This window comes from Pristis pectinata, chromosome 2 (assembly GCF_009764475.1).
Source record: "Pristis pectinata isolate sPriPec2 chromosome 2, sPriPec2.1.pri, whole genome shotgun sequence".
Classification (NCBI taxonomy): Eukaryota; Metazoa; Chordata; class Chondrichthyes; order Rhinopristiformes; family Pristidae; genus Pristis; species Pristis pectinata.
This window is the reverse complement of record NC_067406.1, coordinates 95221517-95247327: the sequence shown is the minus strand read 5'-3', so window position 1 is coordinate 95247327 and position 25811 is coordinate 95221517. Positions and strand designations below refer to the sequence as shown.

Here is a 25811-nt window from a genome sequence, read left to right as displayed (position 1 = left end):
AGCCATGGATGGATTTGAGAATGAAGGTGACTATTTTAGGCTGGAGTTACATGGAGTTCATGGAAGAAGCCAAAGGAGCCTCAGCCCTTGAGCTTGTCCAACAGGTCTGAGATTCTTGCTCCCTGTGCAAATGAGACTGGGGGCTGTAGGAAGGACGAGCAACTGAATTGTGGCACTGTGGTTCAGGGAACCATTCAAAGAGGGGGGAGAGAAGAGAAATATAGTTGTAATTGGGGATAGTACAGTATAGTCAAGGAAAAGACAAAATTTTCTGTCTCAAGGATCGAGAGTCCTGAAGGCTGTGTTGCCTGCCTGGTGCCTGGGTTTGGGATATCTCATTTGACCTGCAGAGGAATTTGGAATGGGAGAGCAAAGATCCAATTGTTGTGGTCCATGTAGGTACCAACAAAGTAGTTAGAACATGGAAAGAGGTTCTGCCGAGGAAATTTGAGCAGCTAAGGACTAAATTAAAAGGCAGAACCAAAAAGGTAATAATCTCTGGCTCTGGATTGCTACCTGAGCCACGTGCAAATTGGCACAGTGTCAATAAGATCAGAGTTAAATGCATGTCTCAAAGATTGGTGTGGGAGAAGTGGGTTTGAATTTGTGGGACATTGACACCAGTATTAGGAAGGATTGAGCTGTTCTGAAAGGATGAGCTCCACCTGATCCATGCTAGGACCAGGGTCTTGGCAAATTGCATAACTAGGGCTGTGGATAGGGCTTTAAACTCAATAGTAGGGGGGTGGGTTCAACAGATTGGCAAAGTATGGATAAAGTAAAAGGGAAGGAGAGTGCAGGAGAGGTGACTGAAGTCTCCAGAATATAGAATAAGACAGAAAGTTTAGAAAGGGATAAGAATTTAACTTCAGGCAACATAGAGACAATTTTGAGAAGAATGGTGAATACAAGACTGAAGGTGTTATATTTGAATGCATGCAGTAAACGAAAAAAGGTTTACTTATAGCACAGTTAGAAATTGGCAGGTATGATGTTATGGGCATCACAGAGTCATGGTTGAAATAAGATCACAGCTGGGAGCTAAACATCCAAAGATACACATCCTATCAAAAAGACAGGCAGGTGGGCAGAGGGGGTGGAAGGCTCTGTTAGTAAAAAAATGAAATCAAATCCTTAGCAAGAAGTGACATAGGAACAGATGGTGTAGAATCCTTGTGGGTAGAGTTAAGAAACTGCAAGGGTAAAAAGACCCTGATGGGAGCTCTATACAGGCCTCCAAATAGTAGCCAAGATGTGGGGAACAAATTACAGCAGAAGATAGAAAAAGCATGTAAAAAGGTGGTCATGGGGGATTTCAATATGCAGGTAGACTGGGAAAATCAGGTTGGCACTGAATCCCAAGAGAAGGAATTTGTAGAATGCCTCCGAGATGGCTTTTTAGAGCAGCTTGTGGTCGAGCCTACCTAGGGAAAGGCAATTCTGGATTTGGTGTTGTGCAGTGAACCAGATTTGATTAGGGAGCTTAAGATAAAGTAACCTTTAGGAGGCAGTGATCATAATATGATAGAATTCACCCTGCAGTTTGAGAGGGAGAAACTAAAATCAGATGTATCGGTATTACCCTTGAGTAAAAGTAACTACAGAGTCATGAGAAAGAAGCTGGCCAAAACTGATTGGAAGGGACCCCAGCAGGTTTGATGGTAGAGCAGCAACGACAGGAGTTCTGGACGTAATTCAGAAGATGCAGGATCATTTTGTCCCAAAGAAGAAGAGGCATTCCAAAGGGAGGATGAGGCAACCATGGCTGACAAGGGAAGTCAAAGACAGCATAAAAGCAAAAGAGAGGGCATACAATATTGCAAAAGTTAGTGGGAAGCTGGAGGATTGGGAAGCTTTCAAAAACCAACAGAAGGCAACTAAATAAGCAATAAGGGAAGAAAAGATGAAATAGGAAGGTAAGCTAGCCAATAACGTAAAAGAAGATACCAGAAGTTTTATCAGATACATAAAGAGTAAAAGAGAAGCAAGACTGGGTATCGGACTGCTGGAAGATGATGCTGGAAAGGTAGTGATGGGGAACAAAGAAATGGTGGATGAACTAAATAAGTATTTTGCATCAGTCTTCACTGTGGAAGACACCAGCAACATGCCAGAAATTCAAGAGAGTCAGGGGGAAGAAGTGAGTGTAGTCGCTATCACTAAGGAGAAGGTGCTCGGGAAGCTGAAGGGTTTGAAGGTAGATAAGTCACCGGGACTGGATGGACTACACCCCAGAGCTCTGAAAGAGGTAGCTGAAGAGATTGTGGAGGCATTAGCCGTGATCTTTCAAGAATCACCAGATTCAGGAATGGTTCTGGAGGATTGGAAAATCACAAATGTCACTCTACTCTTTAAGAAGGGAGGGAGGCAAAGACAGGAAATTATAGGCTGGTTCGCCTGACTCCAGTGGTTGGTCAGATGTTAGAGTCCATTAGTAAGGATGAGGTTTCGGGGTACTTGGAAGCTCATGATAAAATAGGCTGAAGTCAGCATGGTTTCCTTAAGGGGAGATCTTGCCTAACAAATCTGTTGGAATTCTTTGAGGAAGGAACAAGCAGGATAGACAAAGGAGAGTCAGTGGATGTTGTTTACTTGGATTTTCAGGCGGCCTTGACAAGGTGCCACACATGAGGCTGCTAAACAAGATGGGAGCCTGTGGTATTGCAGGAAAGGTACCAGCATGGATAGAAGATTGGCTGACTGGCAGAAAGCAAAGAGTGGGAATAAAGGGGGCCTTTTCTGGTTGGCTGCCAGTGACTAGTGGTGTTCCACAGGGATCGGTGTTGGGTCCACTACTTTTCATGTTTTATGTTAATGATCTGGATGATGCAATTGATGGCTTTGTGGCCCAGTTTGCACACGATACAAAGATGGGGGTGGGGGTGGGGGTGCAGGTGGTGTTGAGGAAGCAGGGAGTCTGCAGAAGGACTTGGATGGGTTGGAAGAATGGGCAAAGAAGTGGCATAGGGAAGTGTATGGTCATGCACTTTGATAGAAGGAATAAAGGCATAGACTATTTTCTAAATGGGGAGAGAATTCAGGAATTGGAGGTGCAAAGGGACTTGGGAGTCCAAGTGCAGGATTTCCTAAAGGTTAACTTGCAGGCTGAGTTGGTAGTAAGGCAGGCAAATATAGTATTAGCATTCATTTCGAGAGGACTAGAATATAAAAGCAAGGATGTAATGCTGAGGCTTTATAAGGTGTTGGTCAGACCACATTTAGAGTATTGTGAGCAGTTTTGGGCCCCAGATGGAAGGAAGGATTTGCTGGCATTGGAGAGGGTCCAGAGGAGGTTTATGAGAATGATCCCGGGAATTAAATGGTTAACGCATGAGGAGCATTTGATGACTCTAAGCCTGTACTCGCTGGGTTTCAAAGGATGAGGGGGGATCTCATTGTAACCTCCCAGATATTGAAAGACCTGGATAGAGTGGACATGGAGAGAATGTTTCCAGTAGTGGGAGAGTCTAGGACCAGAGGTCACAGCCTCAGCATAGAAGGATGACCCTTTAGGACAGAGTTGAGGAGGAATTTCTTTAGCCAGAAGGTGGTGAATCTGTGGAATTCATTGCCTCAGACTGCTGTGGCCAAGTCATTGGGTATATTTGAAGCAAGGTTGATAGGCCATTTATTAGTAAGGGTGTCAAATGTTACAGGGAGAAGACCGGAGAATGGAGTTGAGAGGGTAAAATAAATCACCCATGATCGAATGGTGGAGCAGACTCGACGGGCCAAATAGCCTAATTCTGCTTCTATGTCTTATGGCTAATAGCAATGTGGATTCTATGAGAAATACATTGAAAGAACAAGCTGCAGTTCCTTTTTTAGATGCTATGAAACTTGTAATATGTGAAACCAAGGATGCGGGAAACATAGCAAAATACAAATTCTGATAGGAATTAGAGTAAATGGCAGGGACCTTAGGAGCATTGATGTATAGAGATAGAGAGACCTTGGGGTGCAAATCCCTAGCTCCCTGAAAATGGAGCAACTTGGGCAGTGAAGAAGGCATTTGGTATCCTTGCCTTCATAGGCTGAGGTACCAAATATAAGAATTTGGATGTCATGTTACAGCTGTACAAAACATTGGTTAGACCACTCTTTGGTGGTCCAGTGGACAGTGAAGGAGGAAGGTTGTCTAAGGTTACAACAGAATCCAGATCACTTGGTAAGCTGATCAAAGGAACGGCAGATGGAATTTAATTCGGACATGTGTTAAGTGAAGCTTTTTGGAAAGTTAAACCAGGGCAGGTCATACAGTGAATGGCAGGGCCCTCGGGAATCTTGTTGAATGTAGAAACCTGTGGATACAAGTACATAGCTCCCTGAAAGAAGCAACACAGTTGGACAGGGTGGTCAAGAAGGCACACACCACACTTGCCTTCATTGGCTAAGGCATTGAGTACAAAAGTTGGGACGTCATGTTAAAATTGTTAAGTTGGTTGGGCTGCACTCGGAGTATTGTGTGCAGTTCTGGTCACCTTGCTGCAGGAAACACAAGAAATTCTGCAGGTGCTGGAATCTGGAACAGTACACAAAAAATGCTGGAGGAACTCAAGCCTGAAGCGTCGACTATTTATTTCCCTCCATAGATGCTGACTGACCTGCTGAGTTCCTCCAGCACTTTTTGTGTATTGCTGCGGCAAGATGTGATAAGCTAGAGAGGGTGTAAGAAAGGTTCACAAAGATGTTGCCTGGATTGGAGGGCTTGAGTTATCAGAAGAGATTGGATAGGCTGGGTCTGTTTTCCCTGAAGTGAAGGAGGCTGAAGGATGACATGATAGAGGTATATGAAAATATAAGAGGCATAGAAAGCCAGAGCCCCCTGGAAGAGGTATCTAAAACTAGAGGGTGTTTGTTTAAAGTGAGGGGGGGAGGTTTAAAGGGGATCTGAGGGGTAAATTTTTCACATAGAGTAGTCACTATCTGGAATGAGCTGCGAGAGGAAGTGCTGGAGTAACAACATTTAAGAGGCATTTGGGCAGTTACTTAAATGAGCGGAGCATAGAAGAATACGGAATTAATGCAGTTGTGGAATTAGTATGGATAGGCGTGATGATCGGCAAAAGCACTACGGGGGCAAAGGGCCTATTGCAGTGCTGTACAATTCTGATTCTATGATTCTAAAAAAAATGGAGCCACGGAGAGGTAGCATTCTTAAAATAGTCCAATAATGATTCACCATGGGATACTTTCAATTAATAATGATGTGAATGAACATTTTATGGCTGGAAAGGAGAGAGAATGCTGAAGAAAACCATATATTTAGTATTCCCAAAATACTTCATTCCCAAATGTCAGCTGCATATACATTATAGTGCAATTAACTACGAAGGAAGGAAATTAATGAGATACAAGATAAGTATATTCATATAGTGCTTTTAACATAGCAAAACATTTTTAGATGCCACTCTCCTGTGACAAATATGAAATGGAATATTTCCTGGCCTTGTGTGTTAATATTTACATGTTGTTTATTTTTTAAATGACATAATGCGATGTAGCTGCTCAGAATTTTTTTTAAATGTACTGAAAATGGTATTTGTGTTATGTTCTGTTCTTATTGTCTGGTTTTTAAATATGTTATCTTACATGTACCAATTAAAGTATGTGTGTGTATATATATATATATATATATATATATATATATATATATATATATATATATATATGTACCCAAAAAAACATTAAGTACGATAACATTGATTGAAGTAACTCTCTGACAGGGTTAATAATATTAGCCCTGGGCCACTGGATGAAGTGTGCAGTGTAGCACAAAGGTGGCTCTCCTTCTGGAGAAGTGTTGCCTCCATTCAATGCTTGCAGTGTAATGAAGTTGGGGAATTTGAAATCTTGAGGGATTGTGACTAAGATAGCTTTGTTCTGCCATTCCTTTTCCACTAAGTCATACTAGCTGTCCAAAACAAAACTATTAAAAAGAAATGGCTGTAATTGATGTAGTCCACTATATAGTATATTTATTTTGTCCTTTTGTTGTTCACAGGTGACTGGAACTCAAGATAAATGTAAGAACGATTTCTGTCTGTAAAATAAAATTAATAAAGTCAGCATGAGAGTAGAAAATATTTAAAATAATTTAACAGCCTGTTACTAATGCTTGTAGAGATAGCAGTAATTATATTTAATGATTGTTTAATTGATTAAAACTAGTATTAAACTATGCTTATATAGATTAATAACTAAATAATCATCGAAGCATCCACTTTCCTTTAACATCCCTTATGGTCCTGCTGTGCCTGTGGCATTATCATGAAATTATTTCTGTTTTTCATATTTATCTTGTTAAATTTCACGCTCCTTGATGAGCAGAGGGCATGCCTGCTCCATGTCTCACTTGACATTTTGTTCCATTATATTTTTGAAATGTTCCAACATCAGAATGGCATCTACCATGGTGAAGTACAGTTTAGATTTTCGTACCAAAGACTAAACCCAAAAATGAAGTAGCAATACGTAACAACTTATAAATTATTCTGTTTAGTTGGCATTGTTGGAGGTAAATTTGTAACATCCCAGACCATTAAATATATTCATTGCATTTTAGGGGGTTACAGTTCTGCACACATACTTTTAACATCAATACTAAAACAGTTTCCCTAATTCAATTCTGTGGGAAAATATTCTGTTAAGTGTATGACTGTGGTAATGATTTTAATTTAACCATGCAGTTATATGGAGAACCACAAAGACCAGTATAATGCCAAAGTGTTTTGAGGTTGCCAGTGATCTGGAACCTGCCTTGATTGCTCTAGAGGAAATCTAATAATAACCAGTAGTGAGGGATTACCTGCAGTATGTAAAATTGTTCACATGCCGATATTAAAATTTTTGATTTCAGATCCTAGTTCTGCAATGTTTCTAGTATCGGTGAAAGCAAAACCACACTGCTGGTGCATGATACTCAGGGATTACATGGGGTGGAACGTGTCCAGGAAACTTTCTCAAATGTCGATGGCCCTACTAGAGAGGGAGCAACACTCAACCTCCTCTTGGGAAATGAAGCTGGCCAAGTGTCTGATGTGTCAGTGGGAGAGCACTTTGGGACCAATGACCATAATTCTATTAGTTTAAAAGTAGTTATGGAAAAAGATAGGATTGACCCACAAATTAAAGTCCTAAATTGGGGTAATTTTTGATGGCATTCAGCAGGAACTTGCAAAGGTTGATTGGGAGAGGCTGTCAGCAGGTAAAGGGACATCTGACAAGTGGAGGCTTTTTAAAGGAGAGGATGAATTCAGGGCTAACATGTTCTGGTTGGAGTGAAGGGCAAGGCTGGTAGGATTAGGGAACCCTGGTTAATGAGGGATATTGATGCTCTGGTCAGGAAAAAGAAGGAAATGGGGGTGGGGGTGTGGGGAATGGAATACAGGATATCCTTGGCCAAAAAGGTAAAGGAGAATCCTAAAAGATTATATATTAAGATTAGAAGGATAACAAGGGAGAGAATAGGGATCAGTGTGGTCATCTATGTGTCGAGCAACAGGAGATGGACAAAGTCTTAAATGAATACTTCTCGTCTGTATTTACCATACAGAAGGTCATGGAAGCAAAAGAGTTCAGGGAAGAGAACAGTGATATCCTGAAACATATCAATATTACAAAAGAGGAGGTGTTGGTGATGTTGAACTGCATAAAAGTGGATAATTCCACAGGGTCTAACTAAGTGTATCCAAGGACATTGTGGGAAGCAAGAGAAGAAATTGCTGGGCCCCTGGCAGAGGTTTTTGTATCTTTCTGAGCCACGGATGAGGTACTGGAACACTGAAGGGTGGATAATGTTGTGCCTTTGTTTAAGAAAGGCTGCAAGGACAAGCCAGGGAACTACAGGCCAGTGAGCCTAACATCAGTGGTGGGAAAGTTTTTGGAAGATATTCTGAGGAAGAGGATTCATTTGCATTTGGAAAGGCAAGGGCTGATTAGGTACAGTCAGCATGGCTTTGTGAATGGGAAATCGTGTCTCACAAATTTGATTGAGTTTTTTTGAAGAAGCAAGCAAGAGGATTAACGAGGGCAGGACAGTAGACGTTGTCTACGTGTTCTTTAGCAAGGTCCCACATGGTAGGTTGTCCAGAAGGCTAGATCCAGGGTGAGCTAGCCAATTGGATACAAGATTGGCTTGATGGTGGTAGACAGAGGGTGGGGGTGGAGGGTTGTTTTTCAGATTAAAGGCCTGTGACCAGTGGTGTGCCGCTGGGTCCTCTGTGATTTGGATGACAATGTAGGTGGCAGGGTTAATAAGTTTTCACATGAAACCAAAATTGGTGGTGTAGTGGACAGTGAAGAAGGTTGTCTAAGGCTACAACAGGATGTTGATCTGCTGGGAAAGAGGGCAAAGGAATGGAAGATGGAATTTAACTCAGACGAGTGCAAATTACATTTTGGTCAGTTAAACCAGGGTAGGGCACGCACGGTAAATGGCAAGGCTCTGGGGAGTGTTGTAGAGCAAGGAGACATGGAGTACAAGTACATAGTTCACTGAAAGTGGTGACACAGGTAGACAGGGTGGTGAAGAAACATGTGGCATACTTTCCTTCATCAGACGGAGCACTGAAATCAAGAGTTGGGACATCATGTTGCAATTTTACAAGATGTTGGCGAGACCACACTTGGAGTATTGTGTGCAGTTCTGGTTGCCACACTGCAGGAAAGATGTGATTAAGCTCGAGAGTGCAGAAAAGATTCACAAGAATGTTGCTGGGACTGGAGGGCTTGCATTTTAAGGAGAGACTGAATAGGCTGGGATTGTTTTCCCCGGAGCGAAGGAGGCAGTGGGGTGACTTTATAAAGGTTTCTAAAAATCATGAGGGGCACAGATAAGGTAAGTGGTCACTCTCTTTTACCCAGCGTAGGGCAATCTAAAACTAGAGGGCATAGATTTAAAGTGGGAGCAGAAAGGGGACCTGAGGGGTCAGATTTTCATACAGAGGGTAGTGAGTATGTGGAACGAGCTGCCAGACAAAGTGGTAGAGGTATGTGCAATTACAACATTTATTAGACACTTGGACAGGTACATGGATAGGAAAGGTTTAGAGGGATTTGGAGCAAACACAGGCAAGTGGAACCTGCTCTGGAAGGCACTTTGGTCAGCATGGATGAGTTGGGCAGAAGGTCCTGTTTCCATGCTGTATAACTCAATGCCTTTATGTCAGTTAGCTGGTAATCGTGTTTCACCAGAAATGCTGAGTGAATCCATTACTCATCAGAAACTGAAGCAGTCCATGCCAAAACACCTATACAAAATTCAGGCATGGGCTGATAAATGGCAAATAACATTTCACACCACTCAAAGGCCAAGCAATTACCATTTCCAAACAAGAAAGAGCCAAATCAACAGTCCTTGAAATTCTATTGCTTTAAACATCAAGGAGTCCTGGAATACTTTACCTAACATAATTCACCAGAAAGACTACAAATGTTCAAGAACATAAGAACTAAAGAAACAGAAGCAGGAGAAGGCAATTCAGCCCTTGCCTCTACTCTGCCATTCAATCAGATCATGGCTAATCTTTTACATCAGCACCACTTTTCTGTACTGATACCATACCCCTTGATTCCCACCACCAACCCCATTAGGCAGAAGCAATAAATGCTGAAGGTTTGGATGGGGCGAAATTTGTTAGGTCTGTCCAGGAAGGATTCCTGACGCAATATGTAGACAGGCTAACTAGAGGAGAGGCCATTCTGGATCTGGTACTCGGAAATGTATCTGGCCAGGTGTCAGATCACTTGATGGGTGAGCATTTCGGAGACAGTGACCACAACTCCCTGACCTTTACCCTTGATTTGGAAAGAGTTAGGAGCAGACAATATAGGAAAGCATTTAAATGGGGGAGGGAGAATTATGACGCTATTAGGCAGGAACTTGGGAGTATAAATTGGGAGCAGATGTACTCAGGGAAATGCATAATGGAAATGTGGAGGTTGTTTAGAGATCACTTGCATGGGGTTCTGGATAGGTTTGTCCCATTGAGGCAGGAAAAGGAAGGTAGGGTGAAGGAACCATGGTTGTCAAGAGATGTGGAATATCTAGTGAAGAGGAAGAAAGAAGTTTACTTAAGGTTTCAGAAGCAAAGATCAGACAGGGCTCTGGAGAGTTACAAGGTAGCCAGGAAGGAGCTTAAGAATGGAGTTAGAAGAGCTAGAAGGGGGCATGAGAAGGCCTTGGTGAGTAGGATTAAGGAAAACCCCAAGGCGATCTACTTGTATGTGAAGAACAGGAGGATGTCTAGCGTGAAGGTAGGACCCATTAGGGATAGAGGAGGAAACACGTGCCTGGAATTGGAAGAGGTAGGGGAGGTTCTTAATGAATACTTTGCTTCAGTATTCACCAGTGAGACCTTGGCATTTGTGAGGACAGCATAAAACAGGATGATAAGCTAGAACATGTTGATGTTAAGAAGGAGGATGTGCTGGAACTTTTGAAAAATGTTAGGATAGATAAGTCCCCGAGGCCGGACAGGATATATCCCAGGATACTACGGGAAGCAAGGGAAGAGCCCTTGTTGATGGTCGTTGCATCCTCATTGGTCACAGGAATAGTGCCAGATGATTGAAGGGTGGCAAATGTTTTTCCTTTATTCAAGAAGGGGATTAGGGATAACCCTGGGAACTATAGACCAGTGAGTCTTACCTCAGTGGTGGGCAAATTATTGGAAAAGATTCTTAGGCACAGGATTTATGAGCATTTGGAGAAGCATAGTCAGATTAGGGATTGTCAGCATGATTTTTTGAGGGGCAGGTCATGCCTTACGAGCCTGATTGAACTCTTTGAGGACGTGACTAAACACATTGATGAGGGCAGAGCAGTGTATATGGACTTTAGTAAGGCGTTTGATGAGGTTCCTCATGGAAGGCTCATTCAGAAGGTCAGGAGGCATGGGATCCAGGGACACTTGGCTGTGTGGATTCAGAACTGGCTCGCCCATAGAAAGCAGAGGGTGGTTGTAGATGGAGTGTATTCTGCTTGGAGATCGATGACCAGTGGTGTTCCACAGGGATCTGTTCTGGGACCCCTGCTCTTCATGACTTTTATAAATGACTTAGATGAGGAAGTGGAAGGGTGGGTTAGTAAGTTTGCAGGTGACACGAAGGTTGACGGTCTTGTGGATAGTGTAGAAGATTACAACGCGACCTTGATGGAAGGTTGAATTTGAAGGCAGAATACAGGGTTAATGGCAGGATTCTTAGCAGTGTGGAGGAACAGATGGATCTTGGGTCCATGTCCATAGATCCCTCAAAGTTGCTGCGCAAGTTGATAGGTTTGTTTAGAAGGCATATGGCGTTTTGGCCTTCATTAGTCAGGGCATTGAGTTCAAGAGCCACAAGGTAATGTTGCAGCTCTATAAAACCCTGGTTAGACCACACTTAGAGTATTGTGTTCAGTTCTGATCGCCTCACTATAGAAAGGATGCAGAAGCTTTAGAGAGGGTGCAGAGGAGATTTACCAGGATGCTGCCTGGATTGGAGAGCATGAGGATAGGTTGAGCGAGCTAGGGCTTTTCTCTTTGGCACGAAGGAGGATGAGAGGTGACCTGATAGAGGTGTACAAGATGACAAGAGGCATAGATCAAGTAGACAGCCAGGAACACGCTGCCAGGGGTACTGGTAGAGGCAGATACAGTGGGGACATTCAAGAGACTCTTAGATAGGCACATAGATGATAGAAAAATGGAGGGGTATGTGGGAGGGAATGGCTAGATTGACCTTAGAGTAGGTTGAAAGGTTGGCACTACATTGTGGGCCAAAAGGCCTGTACTATTATGTTCTATGTTTACCAGCAACACCCACATCCTCTTAAATAAATAATTTATTAATGAAATGGTAGGCATAGAGGAGGTCAACAGGAGAAGGGAGGCTGTGAATGAGTTGTACTTTTACTATAAGAGAATGATAGTAAGTCAAAAGATAACAACACTCATAAAAAGAGCAAAAGATATGAAATTAAATTATAAAGAAGGAAATTAAATGGAAACAAAATTATGACTTGCAGTACAGAAAATGCAGGAAGAATTTTCACTGCCAGTCACCTATTTCTCCATAGTAAATATGGGTAACCAACAGAGGGAAACTGGATGGACACCTTTTAAATGAGAATGCATTTGATCCAATTCTTGGATTGGTGTTAAATGAGCAATACACATATCATCAATGTAGATTGTCAAAAGGAACTTTACCTTGCACAACACCAATTCACTTCTGCCAGTGTAAACTACAGTTTTTCCAAATGAATTTATTTCTGTTCTATGGCATCACCTTTTGAGTATATTGCAGGTAGATGTATAAAAATTAGGTCAGGTTCATTAGACAATTGAGAGGAGTCTGCCACATTACATTGCTCCTCTTTCTTATGGTGGGTATTATTTGTTGTACTGAAGTGTAAAGCCGGGGAAGAGAAATGTGCTGCCCAAAAATGAAATGCGATATAAGATTTTGTCACCATTCAGCTCAGATATTTTGAACATGAAATTATTTGCTGACATTGAATTATAATTTAATAAGCCACTGGATATTCCAGAGCAGACAACAAAACACAAAAAAGGTGCTCATGAATTTGAAAACTCTTCTGAACAACCCACCTTCTTCCCTTTTAAGTGGGAACTATTTTGTGCTGGATTTTATTGTTATGTTTAACCAAAAATGCCATTTCTCGGAAATGTCTTTCATGCTTTTAAATGACTGTACTTCACCACAATGCCACATAACTTAAAAAAAAATGTCCTTGTCATGTAGTGCTTACATATGGCTGCATGCCTCATGCTGTCAGAACTTTAGTTTTGCATGGAAATAACTTGGCTTAAGCGTTCTGTGTGTTTGTGTGAGTGTTACAAAATTTTAATTTTGCTCTATCCACCATATTTTGTTTTCTGACTTCATCAACTCGTTACATTTTTGATCTCTTTCAGTAGATTCTCTATTGGTTTGTCCTTTTTTATTAATTTTTTGATTTGCAAAGGTATTTATTTTTTGTTTAGTTGTCAGAACAACTAGGATGTTCCAAGGAAAGGATCTTACTTCATTTAAGTAGCTTTTTCTTTACACTATGTGCATTTAGGTTTGAGATTCTTCTTGTTGAAATGCCGGTTTGCAGCTGGTTCAATTAAAATGCTGTTCAATATGGTTTTTTTAGTTCTAGTTCCTAAAAAAAAAGCAAGCTTTTGTTTAAAATTAATTTTTGAAATAGAGGGCAACAAATGTTGTTCTGACAGTTTGCTAGTACTGGCTTTCTTTAAGAGGAAATCAGCTTTCTGTGGTTTCTGACCTTTTTTCTTTAGACATGAATCTGTTACATCTAAACAATCTTGAGATGCCTATCTCTGTGCGAATCCACTGCTCCTGTTTATTTCAGTTTGTTGATTTGTTGGTGTCTTCGTTAATTCGATTTGTTATTGCTTTGGTGTTGTACGTGGTGTGGATGTGTTCTGGTGAAAATAAAGCAAGTTATTTCCTGCCTGTTACTTCCCAATTTTGAGTTGGCTTTGCTTCGCAGTTGTACCCACCTGCAGACCTTGTGGATACCCATCTACCATTCAAAAATCCATTTCTTATTTTGACCCATCCCTTCAGAATCTGTATTGTGTCATCCCAATTACATTTTCGAATTTCTGTTTCTTGAATCCCATTTTTTTTTAAATTGAAACATTTCTGTCAAAATGAAGATGAAGAGGAGGAGACTGAATCTGCTGAGATCTCAACAGCCATAAAATCACATCTTGTCCATGATGTCCCTGTGCTGGCAAGCCCAGACTTGCTTTCAGATGTATCTGAAATGAAACAAGATTTAATCAAGGTGACTAAAATTTTAAAAACAGACTCAACAACGGGAAGTAAAGGAAGCCCCATAGAGGTAAAAGAATTAACGAAAGTTGCTGAAGATGAACCAGGTGAGCCATTTGAAATTGTAGAGAAAGTGAAAGAAGACTTGGAAAAAGTGAGTGAGATTTTAAGAAGTGGAACGTACACAGGTGAAGAATCTATACAAGAAGCCTTTGGTACTGTAAGAGATGAAGAACTAGAAGAAAACTGGGTTATTATCAGCGATGAAGAGATTGAAGAAGTTAAACGAGTAGTACCAGCAGAGGTCTGTGAACCTCTGTTTGTGGCACACAGAATTGACAGAGGACCCACTGAAGAAGTTGTGAAAGACATGAGTGGAATGTTGGGTTATTTAGAAAATGACCTGGATTCATATTTAAACCAGTTACCAGCGATACCTTCAGCCACCTGCCAAATGGATATTGTCCAAGAAAGATTTGATGCAACATGCATTACCAAAGATATTAAAAAAGAAACAGATCAAATGATTTCCAAAACTTCAAGTTCTAAGGAGCTTAAAGAACATGAAGCATCACACAAAGCACAAGACCAAAGTAAAGTTGATTTGGGAAAGACAAAGCCAGTGTTTCAAAGATTCATGGCAGAAAACACTGCAATGTGTTTTAAGGACCCTGCATTTCAAGCCCCAACTACAGAAACCAGGACCGAGGTACAACAGAATATTTGTGCTGAATCTGGTTCCACCAAGGAAGAAACAACATTAGTGCCTCCAACTGTTGCCGAATCTACCTCGCCTGTGGTAGAAGAGACTCCCATTGGTTCAATAAAAGAGAAGGTCAAAGCTCTTCAGAAGCGTGTGGAAGCAGAGGAAGGACAAAGGAAACAAACGAAGGCTGTGGTAAGAGAAGAGGTTTCCACTAAACGAGTAACACGCAAAGAGGCTCCTGCTTCTGCTGTTACAGAAAGGCTTGAAGAAACCATGTCAGTGCGTGAACTGATGAAAGCATTTCAGTCAGGACAAGATCCATCCAAGAAGATGACTCGACTCTTCCAACATTCATCTGATGCTTCACAAGCAGAAAAGCAATCTTTGGAAGAATTAAAGAAGCCTGATACATGTATAGAAAAAGAAAATCAACAAAATTTACTTCCCCAAAGAGCTAGCAAAGAAGCAAAAGCAGATGATGGAGAGCTTTCATCAAGGAAAGTTCAGTCGCAAGTGCTTTCACAGGATGCACTACACAGAGATTACAATGGAATAGCTGCAATTAGTTCAGTTTCACAAGGCACAAGGGAAATTGATAGAGAAAGGAAAAGGACACCATCAAGCAAAGATAAGAAGGTACTCACAATTGAAAGAGGTGATGTGAGTTGTGAAACATCAGAAAACTTTGAATCAGTGTTTGCCGAAGACCATGAAAAACAAAGTGAAACACACAGCAGCAGAATAACAGTGACTAGTGATTTACAGATCAGTCCAGACAGGAAGACATCCACCGATTTCACTGATGTCATTAAAGAGGAGTTAGAAGATAATGATAAATACCAGCAATTTAGGAAAATCTCAGATACACCAGATGCAGAACTTTACCTTGAACAGGTAGTTACAAGCCCAGTTCACCATGATCTGAACATTAGTTTTCCACCAGAGTATGTGAAAGATGGATTTACACCAGATGTAGCTTTACAAAATGGTGCCCTTGATGACAGCTCAGAAAGCCTAAAACATGAAGGCATTGCTGACTCTCCGAGCTTTAGCTTAGGTGATGGTACTCCTCAAATTAGTTCAGAGGAGAGTTACAAACATGAAGGCCTTGCAGAAACTCCTGAGACAAGCCCTGAAAGTCTCTCCCTTTCACCAAAGAAAAGTGATCAGGAAACATCAGAAAAACAAAATGCTGGAGATTCTGTCAAAATAGACAGTGGGGACCAAAGTTTTCAGAAAGATGCACCTTCTGCACAATATGAAAATATAGTCTCAACTGAAGCGATTTCTGAAGTAAAGGTAACAAGGGATTCTTTGGATGCCACTGATACAGAAGTAACTGCAGATTCTGGTTGTGTAGACTATGATGAATTGCAATTGACAGAGATAACTCAACCCACATCTCTCTTAGACGAAGTGGATGAGCAGACCACAAGTGAATCTGTCTCTGCCCTTAAAGCTGCAGATGATACTAGTGAAAAAGATGCTTTTATGCAGGAAGAAACAGAATCTTTGTCCCTTCCTGATGTGCATGATATTTCTTTGGAGAGTGGATTCAAAGGCAAGGATGGAAACATTCCTGTTTCGGTGTCAGATGGAGAAGCAGCCCTGGATACTTCAGTGAAAGGAAAGGACGGAAAAAATGTTTCACCAGTTGTAACTTCAATTTCACCAGAGAGCATAGCAAGAAGTCAACTATTAGATTTATGTCTAACCGGAGTTTCACTTGATGCTGATAGTCTTAGTCCAATGGCAGATGAATCAATGATCAGCCATAAAGATTCTCTAGAGGGTAGTCCCACACAGGACGATATTGATACAACTTCACACAAGTCCCCAGATTCACTTGAGCCAAGCCCAATAAAAGAATCACCATGTCCAGATTCCCTTGAAAGTAGCCCTGTAGAGCAAAAGTTAAGTACTGCAATTTCTGTGGCACAGAAGAGTGAAAAAGTGGCTTCCACTGTGGTCACTGAGAAAAAAACTGAAAGAATGGATATTTCTTTGGATTCTACATCTGCCAGGAGTAGAGTTCTCAGAGACATGCGGGTAGAAGGACCCATAAACAGAGAAGCAAGGAAACTTATGTCACCTGATGGAAGTGCAGAGGAAGATAGTTTGGACCAAATATCTCAAATGGAAAGTTCAGGAAAAAGCCCTCTTTCACCTGAAACTCCAAGTTCTGAGGAAATCAGTTATGAAGTCACACCTAAAACACCTGACACACATATACTATCAGTTGCTGAGAAGCCAATTGTGATACCTGAAATCCAAGAGGAAATTGATGATGATTCCCCAGACAGTGAATCAAAGAAGAGATTTACACCAGAAGAGGAAATGTTTAAAATGGCAGCCAAAATTAAAACATTTGATGAACTAGAAGAGGATGCTAGATTAAAACGTGAAGGTAAAAAGGAACAGAGAAGTTCTGATATGTCTCCACCCCCTGCTATAACTAACGTAGAGGAGGCAGAAGTAATAATTGTGTCTCATGCTGAACATAGGAAGAGCTCCTCCTCTTCAGAAAGCGAGCCAGAACTGACTCAGCTGAGCAAAGAGGCTGAAAGTGGACTGCTCATGGAGCCAGTTATTCGAGTTGAACCTCCATCTCCACTCCTCCCAGGTTCGAGCCCTGAGGATGCAGAATTTCCCCCTATAGTGGGCAAAAAATACACCTTTAAGATAATAGATCATGAAAAAGAATCAAGTGAACAAATAGTAGAAGCTGATAATGGCATAGACTTATCAATGGAAAACAGAAGCATGAGCAAAGATTGTGGTGGTCCAACTGATCTGCAATTTTCTGAGGCAGTGCCTGAAGTTAATGTAACTTGTGACAGTGATGACATTTACCACTCTTCAGCAGTTTATTCTTCTTCAGCCACTGGTAAGTCTATTGAAAAGCCTATTTCTTCAGAAGCAGGACATTTCCTGCCTGAAGAACAAGAGGATGATATTCTATCTGAGGAAGATGTTCAACGCCTTGAGCAAGCTGCAGAAAAACGAGATGTACTGTGGGTGGATAGCAGATCTGAAGAATATCAAGCAAAAGCACATGACCAAAGGCAACAGGGCCAGGAGGCATCTGCAAAAGTAACAGCATCAGCTGTAATTGACTGCGCAGAATATAAAGCGGCTCCAACTGATGAATCTACATTGAGTGACATGTTTTCGAGACAAGAAGCTGAAGAACAGCTAAGCAAAATAATAATAACTAAAACAGAGGCTGATCTTGACTCTTGGAATACAATAAGAGAAGATGATGAGGTATTTGCAGCTCGTCTTAAAGAAGAAGAGCAGAAAATATTTGGCCTAATGGTCGACAGACTATCTCGTGGTACAACTCCTGATACCACACCCGCAAGAACTCCAACTGAGGATGGTACACCAACCAATGAACAAAACCCATTCCTATTTCAAGAGGGAAAATTGTTTGAAATGACCAGAAGTGGTGCTATTGATATGAGCAAAAGGAGCTATGGAGATGACAGCTTCCATTTTTTCCAAATTGGAGAAAATCAAGATGCTGAGGCTTTAATAGAAGCATCAAAAATGGAAGGAACTGAGGATGAGGTGAAGTCTCTCGAAACTGAGTGCACACCTGATAGATTACCCGGCCTATCTCAGACTGAGTTTCAGTATGGTTCATTCTCAGATTCGGCACTCACAATTGACTCCAGTCTTCAATCCATTACTGAGTTAAATTGCACAGATGAACAAGTAGCCACAAAAAATGAGCAAAAATCAAGAATTCCAATCAAAATGGGCATTTCTGCATCCACCAAACCTTCAAAGAAAGACCCTGCTATGCCTGAAGTGGCCGAAGTAAAGCCTTTCATCTTAGATGATGAGGTAGATGTTGTTACTCCTGAGTCATCTACGAATAATGTCCAGTTGGACTTTTCTACAGTGGCCCGGACCATTTCTTCACAGCAGGCTGTAAAGAGTGATGATGATTCATCAGACTCATCACCTGAAGAGCAGCGTTCAGTTATTGAAATTCCTACTGCAATTGTTCAAAAAACTTATCAGACAGAGGCAAAATCAAAGCTTCCTGTCAGGCATACTGCGGTTGTAACTGCAATACCCCGTGTACCAACTACACCCGAGGATAAGACTTCCCGTTCATCCCCTGCAAGTGCACAGGAAGGATCTACAGATGATTTTGTAAAATCAAAATCTAGAATTCCTATTAAGGCTGTTGCACACAGAATAGACCATCATTCTTCATCAGTGTTACCAGATACAAAGAAGACTTCAGATACTATACGAATCCATGAGGTTAAATCTAGGTTGCCAGTAAGACAGGAACCACGGAGCAAGTCTGAGTCTGATGCCATTAATTCTCCTGAGATTAAAAGTAAACTTCTTAATAAGGGAAGGAGCTATGATACTGAACCTGATGCAAAAGAACCAATGTCCCATTTTCCCACAGGATCGGAAACATTGGAAGGTACTAAACCAAAATCATTCCAGTCAAGACTTCCAGTGAAGACCAAAGCTAGCCATAGTTCACAAGCTGCTACTGGTTTTAGTAAGGGCAGCAAGGATAATTTTTTTGAACTTTATAAACACTCAATTGAATTTTTCGAAGAGATAAGCGATGAAGCTTCAAAACTGGTGGATCGTTTGACAGAGGAAGAGCGAGAACATGAAGTGCTATCAGATGATGATAGCAGTGCTGTAGATAGTTCTATAATAGAAACTGAGCAGCCCAGTGAAATACAGCAGCCTCTTCCCGAAGACCTGTTTGATGTGAGGCCAATCTGGGATGAATCTGTTGAAACCCAAATTGAAAGAATTCCTGAAGAAAATGGCCATGATCACTTTGAAGGTACCATCCATCTAGTGGGTTCATTGTGCTATAGCACCGCAGAATTTGTAGTTAGCTTTGCAGTTCATTCAGTTAAAGTTTTTGTGGTTGTTCATGTGGTCTTGTGAGAGTATGTGTTGTGGCTTTATGATTTCCATGTTTGTGATGTGCTACTCAACTGATCTCAAGATTGGCAAGCTGGAAAGGCAAAGACGGACTATCTGAATTAGAATCGTAGAGAAACAATGGTAATACACCAGTAGGAACTAGCATTGGCAACTAGAAACCTTTGACTATTTTGAATTTGATTTTCCCACTTTATACTACAAACATTGTGAAACTGAGTAGATACACTAAAGCTAGCATCACTAGTAATTGGTGTTATAAATAATGCAGATTTGAACTTGAAGAGATTTGTGAAAGGGATAATTTGTTAAGGGAATATATCTAACATATTTTCTACCTATATGCATTGATTAGACTTTTTAGCTTCTGCATGTTAAACAAATAGTATGCAACTCTAAGGTTGACATTATTTATACAAAAAAACATTTTAAATCTCTAACCACAGGATAAGTACAATGATGTATTTTCTTTATGTAATATTCAACTGCCTTCATAAAGTTTGCTTGTTTAGACTGGGAAAATTGAAATTCAAAAAGAGATACCACTGCAAATCCAGCTTCATTTGGGAGACCAAGGCTTCAATTGCACTTACATTACCAGTCTGGAGTGAGAAAGATGAGTAAGCTCCAATTTTTTCAACCAATTGTATTGCCTATGGTATTTTTAGGCTTCTAGCTTTGGTAATTTCACTGGATTGCCTACCTGAAGCCAAAGGGATTATTGTTTCTAACCAATACAAAAAAGTAGCAATTTTATTCAAATTCAGCAATATAAAAATGCGGAGGGGTGACTAGAAGAGAACCTGCTATCAGAAGTTGGCCAAGGTAAATCATTATATTTTGATCTATGTTTGAGGTTTAAGGATTTTTCCCATTGAAAATGAATTCAATGACTTTCAAATAAAATACAGATACTCCTCCTGTGCAAAAATTATTAAGTTAACATGATATTTTAATAACAGGGACCTCTCATAACATTACTTATGATGAGTTGAAGGACATGCTGTTTTCTATAATTAGGTGTGTAGTTGGTAAATGTCCATTTGTGTTCTTTTGAATTTATATATGTACATAAATATACATGAATAATCAATATCATTTTAATAGCTTGATTAAAACTAAGGGATTAAGCAGAATCAAACTAGTAGATAATTTCTCATTCACACAAAGTCCAATGATGTCTGGCTGTTTGCACTTGAATTTGTGCAAAATATTTACAGCACACTTGGCTGGTTTCTGCTGGAATTGTTTTGGCACACAGAAGAAAGCTGATTTACAGAGAGCAAACTGAGTTTGGGATTTGGTCAGTTTAACAATGTCCAACAGCAATCTGCTTTTAAAGGGTAAAAAGGATGCAAATAATTAAAAGTGAAATCTGGCAAATGCTGGAAATCTAAAATAAAACAGTGTATATTGGAAACACAAAATAGATTAGTCAGTGTCTGTGGAGGAGACAAACATTATCATAGAGTCATAGAGCAATACAGCATGGATGCAAGCCCTTCGGCCCAACAAGATAGGTTACCAAGAAAGTAGATGAAGGAAAGGCTGTGGATGTTGTCTACATGGACTTTAGCAAGGCCTTTGACAAGGTCCCACATGGGAGGTTAGTTAAAAAAGTTCAGACACTAGGTATCCATGGAAAGGTTGTAAACTGGATTCGAAATTGGCTGTGTGGAGAAGACAGAGAGTGGTAGTGGATGATTGTTTCTCAGACTGGAGGCCTGTGACTAGTGGTGTGCCTCAGGGATCTGTGCTGGGACCATTGTTGTTTGTTGTCTATACCAATGATCTAGATGATAATGTGGTAAATTGGATCAGCAAGTTTGCTGATGATACGAAGATTGGAGGCGTTGTGGACGGTGAGGAAGGCTTTCAAAGCTTGCAGAAGGATCTGGACCAACTGGAAAAATGGGCCAGAAAATAGCAGATGGAATTTAAGTGTGAGGTGTTGCATTTTGGAAGGACAAATCAAGGTAGGACATACACAGTAAATGGTAGGGCACTAAGGAGTGTGGAGGAACAAAGGGATCTGGGAGTTCAGATACATAATTCCCTGAAAGTGACGTCACAGGTAGACAGGGTTGTAAAGAAAGTTTTTGGCATCCTGGCATTCATAAATCAAAGTATTGAGTGCAGGAGTTAGGATGTTATGGTGAAGTTGTATAAGACATTGGTGAGGCCAAATTTGGAGTATCGTGTGCAGTTCTGGTCACCTAACTATAGGAAGGATATCAGTAAGATTGAAAGGGTGCAGAGAAGATTTACTAGAATGTTGCCTGGTCTTCAGGAGTTGATTTACAGGGAAAGATTGAACGGGTTAGGACTTTATTCCTTGGAGCATAGAAGAATGAGGGGAGATTTGATAGAGGTTTACAAAATTATGAGGGGTATAGACAGAGTAAATACGAGTAGGCTCTTTCCACCTCGATTAGGAGAGATAAGTATGAGAGGACATGGCTTTAGGGTGAAGGGGGAAAGGTTTAGGGGGAACATTAGGGGGAACTTCTTCACTCAGAGAGTGGTGGGAGTGTGGAATGGACTGCCATCTGATGTGGTAAATGTGGGCTAACTCTTAAGTTTTAAGAATAAATTGGATAGATACACAGACGGGAGCGGTCTGGAGTGTTATGGACAGGGTGCAGGTCAATGGGACTAGCGGAATAAAATTTCGGCAGAGGCTAGAAGGGCCGAATGGCCTGTTTTCTGTGCTGTAGTGTTCTATGGTTCTAAGTCCATGCCGACCATGGTGTATTTCGAATTATCTGATAGCCTTTCTTCAATTGCAATACAAATTGCAACAAAGCACATTCCATCTTATTGCCACAATGACGTACCAAGCCACCATCTTTCACGGGTGTCAGTGATATCAGATCAAACTCTCTTCAAAACTGTGTTTTTCCTTTTCTGGATTTATCTTTTCTGGATTTCTGGATCTAGATTATTTTTCTGGATTTATCTTTTCTATTTTTAAGTTTTTTTTAAGAAAAAGGATATTTGTAATATGACTTCTTTAAAGTTTCTTCAATCTTGTAATTCAGGCTTTCAATAGATTTATAGCTGCCTACCCTGCATCCAGTGCGACAGGAAGGACCTAGCATTTTTTGTGTTGCTACAGGACCTAACATGTTGTTTCAGTGATATAGTTCAGGCATGGAAAGTTTCAATATTTGTTTAAATATCAACCTCCCTGATTGTAACAAAAAGATGCAGATTCACATATAAATAGTTGGACCTGAACATTAGTCACACCAAGTGATTGCAGTTTTTCATTGCCTTTTTGATACTGTGTTAAATTTTTCTGGTGTATTCCAAATTGTCAGTTGGTGATATCCAGGTTGTTGGATTATTTCTGTGTGGCATAGTTTTCCCTGCCTGAATGTTTACTTCAGATATCTCTTACCTTGTGCTTGTATCATCTCTGGAAGGTTGCTGGAATTTGATGCGTATTCTACTGGCAACAGCATTACAACAGCATTAGACTCAGAGGATGGTCTGTTATGTTAAAGGATATATTTTTCTCGAAAATGGAAGAACCTTTCCAAAATGACAAGGGCAGTGAATTATATTTTCTTCAAAGGATTCTCCAACACAGATTAAAACAAATATAAACTTTATCCAAAAATTTCTTCTCAAAGTAAGGATTTTGCTCTGCATTTTGGTCAAGAGTGAGTTTACTTGAGTTTTCACTCCAAACTGGCTTGTCAGTGTCATTCAACTTTCCAACTTTTTTCAAGGCTTTGCACCTTGCTAACGGTATTGATGGGATTATCATCTTTGGTATGGATAACTTATTTTGCCATAACAGTATATACATGCTGTTGCTGTTTCTCTTTTTGTTTAATTTAAGCTCTGGATACTCAAGAGGACTCTGAAAGAGCTGAGCAACGACTCTATCTTATTGCTGACCACCTCGGATTCAGCTGGACAGGTAAAATTCCTACCTCAGTTACCCTGTGCCTTAATTTCTGTGCATTGCCTTTCTTTAAAAGATTGGGTGGGTAGTTGAAGTGAGAATAAATATGGATTTTTGTTCTTTCTTCTCTTTCTTCATATCTTGATTTCCCAACTTTACATCTCATTATCTAGCTAACAGAGCAGATATTGTCCTCAGCCTCTAACTGTGGCAGGTGATGCAAAAGCTTATGATATGGTGGTCGAACCATCTCCTGTTTGTCAGCAAGTGTCTGGGTTCTCTCATCTCCAATGATTTAATTCCTTTCAAACATGTACATTATTACTCATTAAAATGGTGACATCATGCTGCTGTTTTATTGCTTCACCCAAGCTACAGCAGATGCTCACAACTATTGCGGGTGCTCAAAACTCTTTTTGGTGTTCTTAAAAGTGAATTTATGGTGTTCTTAAACTGGATCCAATAACATAATCGCAGAGGTTCCCCTCTGGGGTATGGTTAAGATTGAAGTTCTGTATATCAGCAATAGTGGCCTATCATACAAAGTCATTCAGTATTCTGTGGTGCAATACACACTGCACTCTCATCATCTCCGAGTGTAATTGATGACTTTCCTCCTTTTCTGGTGCAGTACTGATTGTCATGTTGCTGAATGTAACCAGTGGCTTGAACAATCCTAAGCGCAGGTGATGGGAATGGGTGGGAGGAGCAGAGTACAGAGTTACTTACCAAATCAAATTTGTCTCTGTGGTTTGTAGGCATCAACATAACCCTGGAATTGTATTGGAGCCTATAAATCTCTCCAGTTGTTCTTTAAAGAAAGAGTGGCATAATATGCAACACTTCTCAGAAATGATCATTCCAAACCAATCTCATTAATACTTCTTTGTTCCTGGTACAGTTTCAGAATGTTTCACCATCTTTCCATTTAAATAATGATTCAGGATGATTCCATGGGAATGGAGAAATGATTCAGAAGAAATAGTGCAGATCAGCATGGGAGAATTAGTGAAATTTTAAGTTGACTTTTTTAAACAGAGAACCATAGAACCATAGAACAACACAGCACAATACAGGCCCTTCAGCCCACCATGTTGTGCCAACCTTCAAACCACTCCTAAGACTATCTAACCCCTTCCTCCCACATATCCCTCTATCTTAAATTCCTCCATATGCTTACCTAACAATCTCTTGAACTTGACCAATGTATCAGCCTCCACCACCACCCCAGGCAGCGCATTCCATGCACCAACCACTCTCTGGGTGAAAAACCTCCCTCTGACATCTCCCTTGAACTTCCCCCCCATTACATTAAAGCCATGCCCTCTTGTATTGAGCATTGGTGCCCTGGGAAAGAGGCGCTGGCTGTCCACTCTATCTATTCCTCTTAATATTTTGTATACCTCTATCATGTCTCCCCTCATCCTCCTTCTCTCCAATGAGTAAAGCCCGAGCTCCTTAGTCTCTCCTCATAATCCATACTTACTAATCCAGGCAGCATCCTGGTAAATCGCCTCTGCACCCTCTCCAACACCACCGCATCCTCCCTATAATGAGGCGACCAGAAATGGTCTAGCCAGAGTTTTGTAAAGCTGCATCATTACTTTGCAGCTCTTAAACTCGATCCCATGACTTATGAAAGCTTGCATCCCATAAGCTTTCTTTACCCTATCCACCTGTGTGGCAACCTTCAGTGATCTGTGGACATGAACCCCCAGATCCCTCTGCTCCTCTACACTGCCCAGGATCCTGCCATTTACCTTGTATTCTGCCTTGGAGTTAGTCCTTCCAAAGTGTACCACCTCGCACTTCTCTGGATTGAACTCCATCTGCCACTTCTCAGCCCAGCTCTGCGTCCTATCAATATCCCTCTGTAAGCTTCGACAGCCCTCCACACTATCCACAACACCACTGATCTTTGTGTCATCTGCAAACTTGCTAACCCACCCTTCCACCCCCTCATCTAAGTCATTAATAAATATCACGAAAAGTAGAGGTCCCAGAACCGATCCCTGCGGGACACCACTAGTCACAGCCCTCCAATCTGAATGCACTCGCTCCACCACAAACCTCTGCTTTCTACAGGCAAGCCAATTCTGAACCCACACGGCCAAGCCTCCCTGGATCCCTTGCCCTCTGACCTTCTGAAGAAGCCTACCATGTGGAACCTCGTCAAACACCTTACTAAAATCCATGTAGACCACATCTACTGCGCTACCCTCATCAATCTTCCTGGTCACCTCCTCAAAGAACCCTATCAGGCTAGTGAGGCAAGATCTTCCCTTCACAAATCCATGCTGGCTGTCCCTGATCAGTCCATGATTCTCTAAATGATCATAGATCCTATCTCTTAGAATCCTTTCTAGCAGCTTACCCACCACAGACGTAAGGCTCACTGATCTGTAATTCCCTGGACTATCCCTACTACCTTTTTTGAATAAGGGGACAACATTCGCC

The 25811-nt window shown here is 41.0% G+C and overlaps 1 protein-coding gene across 20 annotated transcripts in view; it reads left to right on the top strand.

Moving 5' to 3' along the window:
* The window catches only part of ank2b (ankyrin 2b, neuronal), a 781056-nt gene that overhangs the window by 708080 nt on the left and 47165 nt on the right, over positions 1–25811 (top strand). For 18 of the 20 annotated variants that reach the window (XM_052010179.1, XM_052010168.1, XM_052010170.1 and 15 more), the window contains 3 exons: positions 6005–6026; positions 13677–19334; positions 23289–23369. In XM_052010179.1, the coding sequence (XP_051866139.1) occupies positions 6005–6026; positions 13677–19334; positions 23289–23369 (5761 nt within the window). The remainder of the gene's footprint in view (positions 1–6004; positions 6027–13676; positions 19335–23288; positions 23370–25811) is intronic. The other 2 variants (XM_052010177.1, XM_052010176.1) reach the window with 1 other exon arrangement.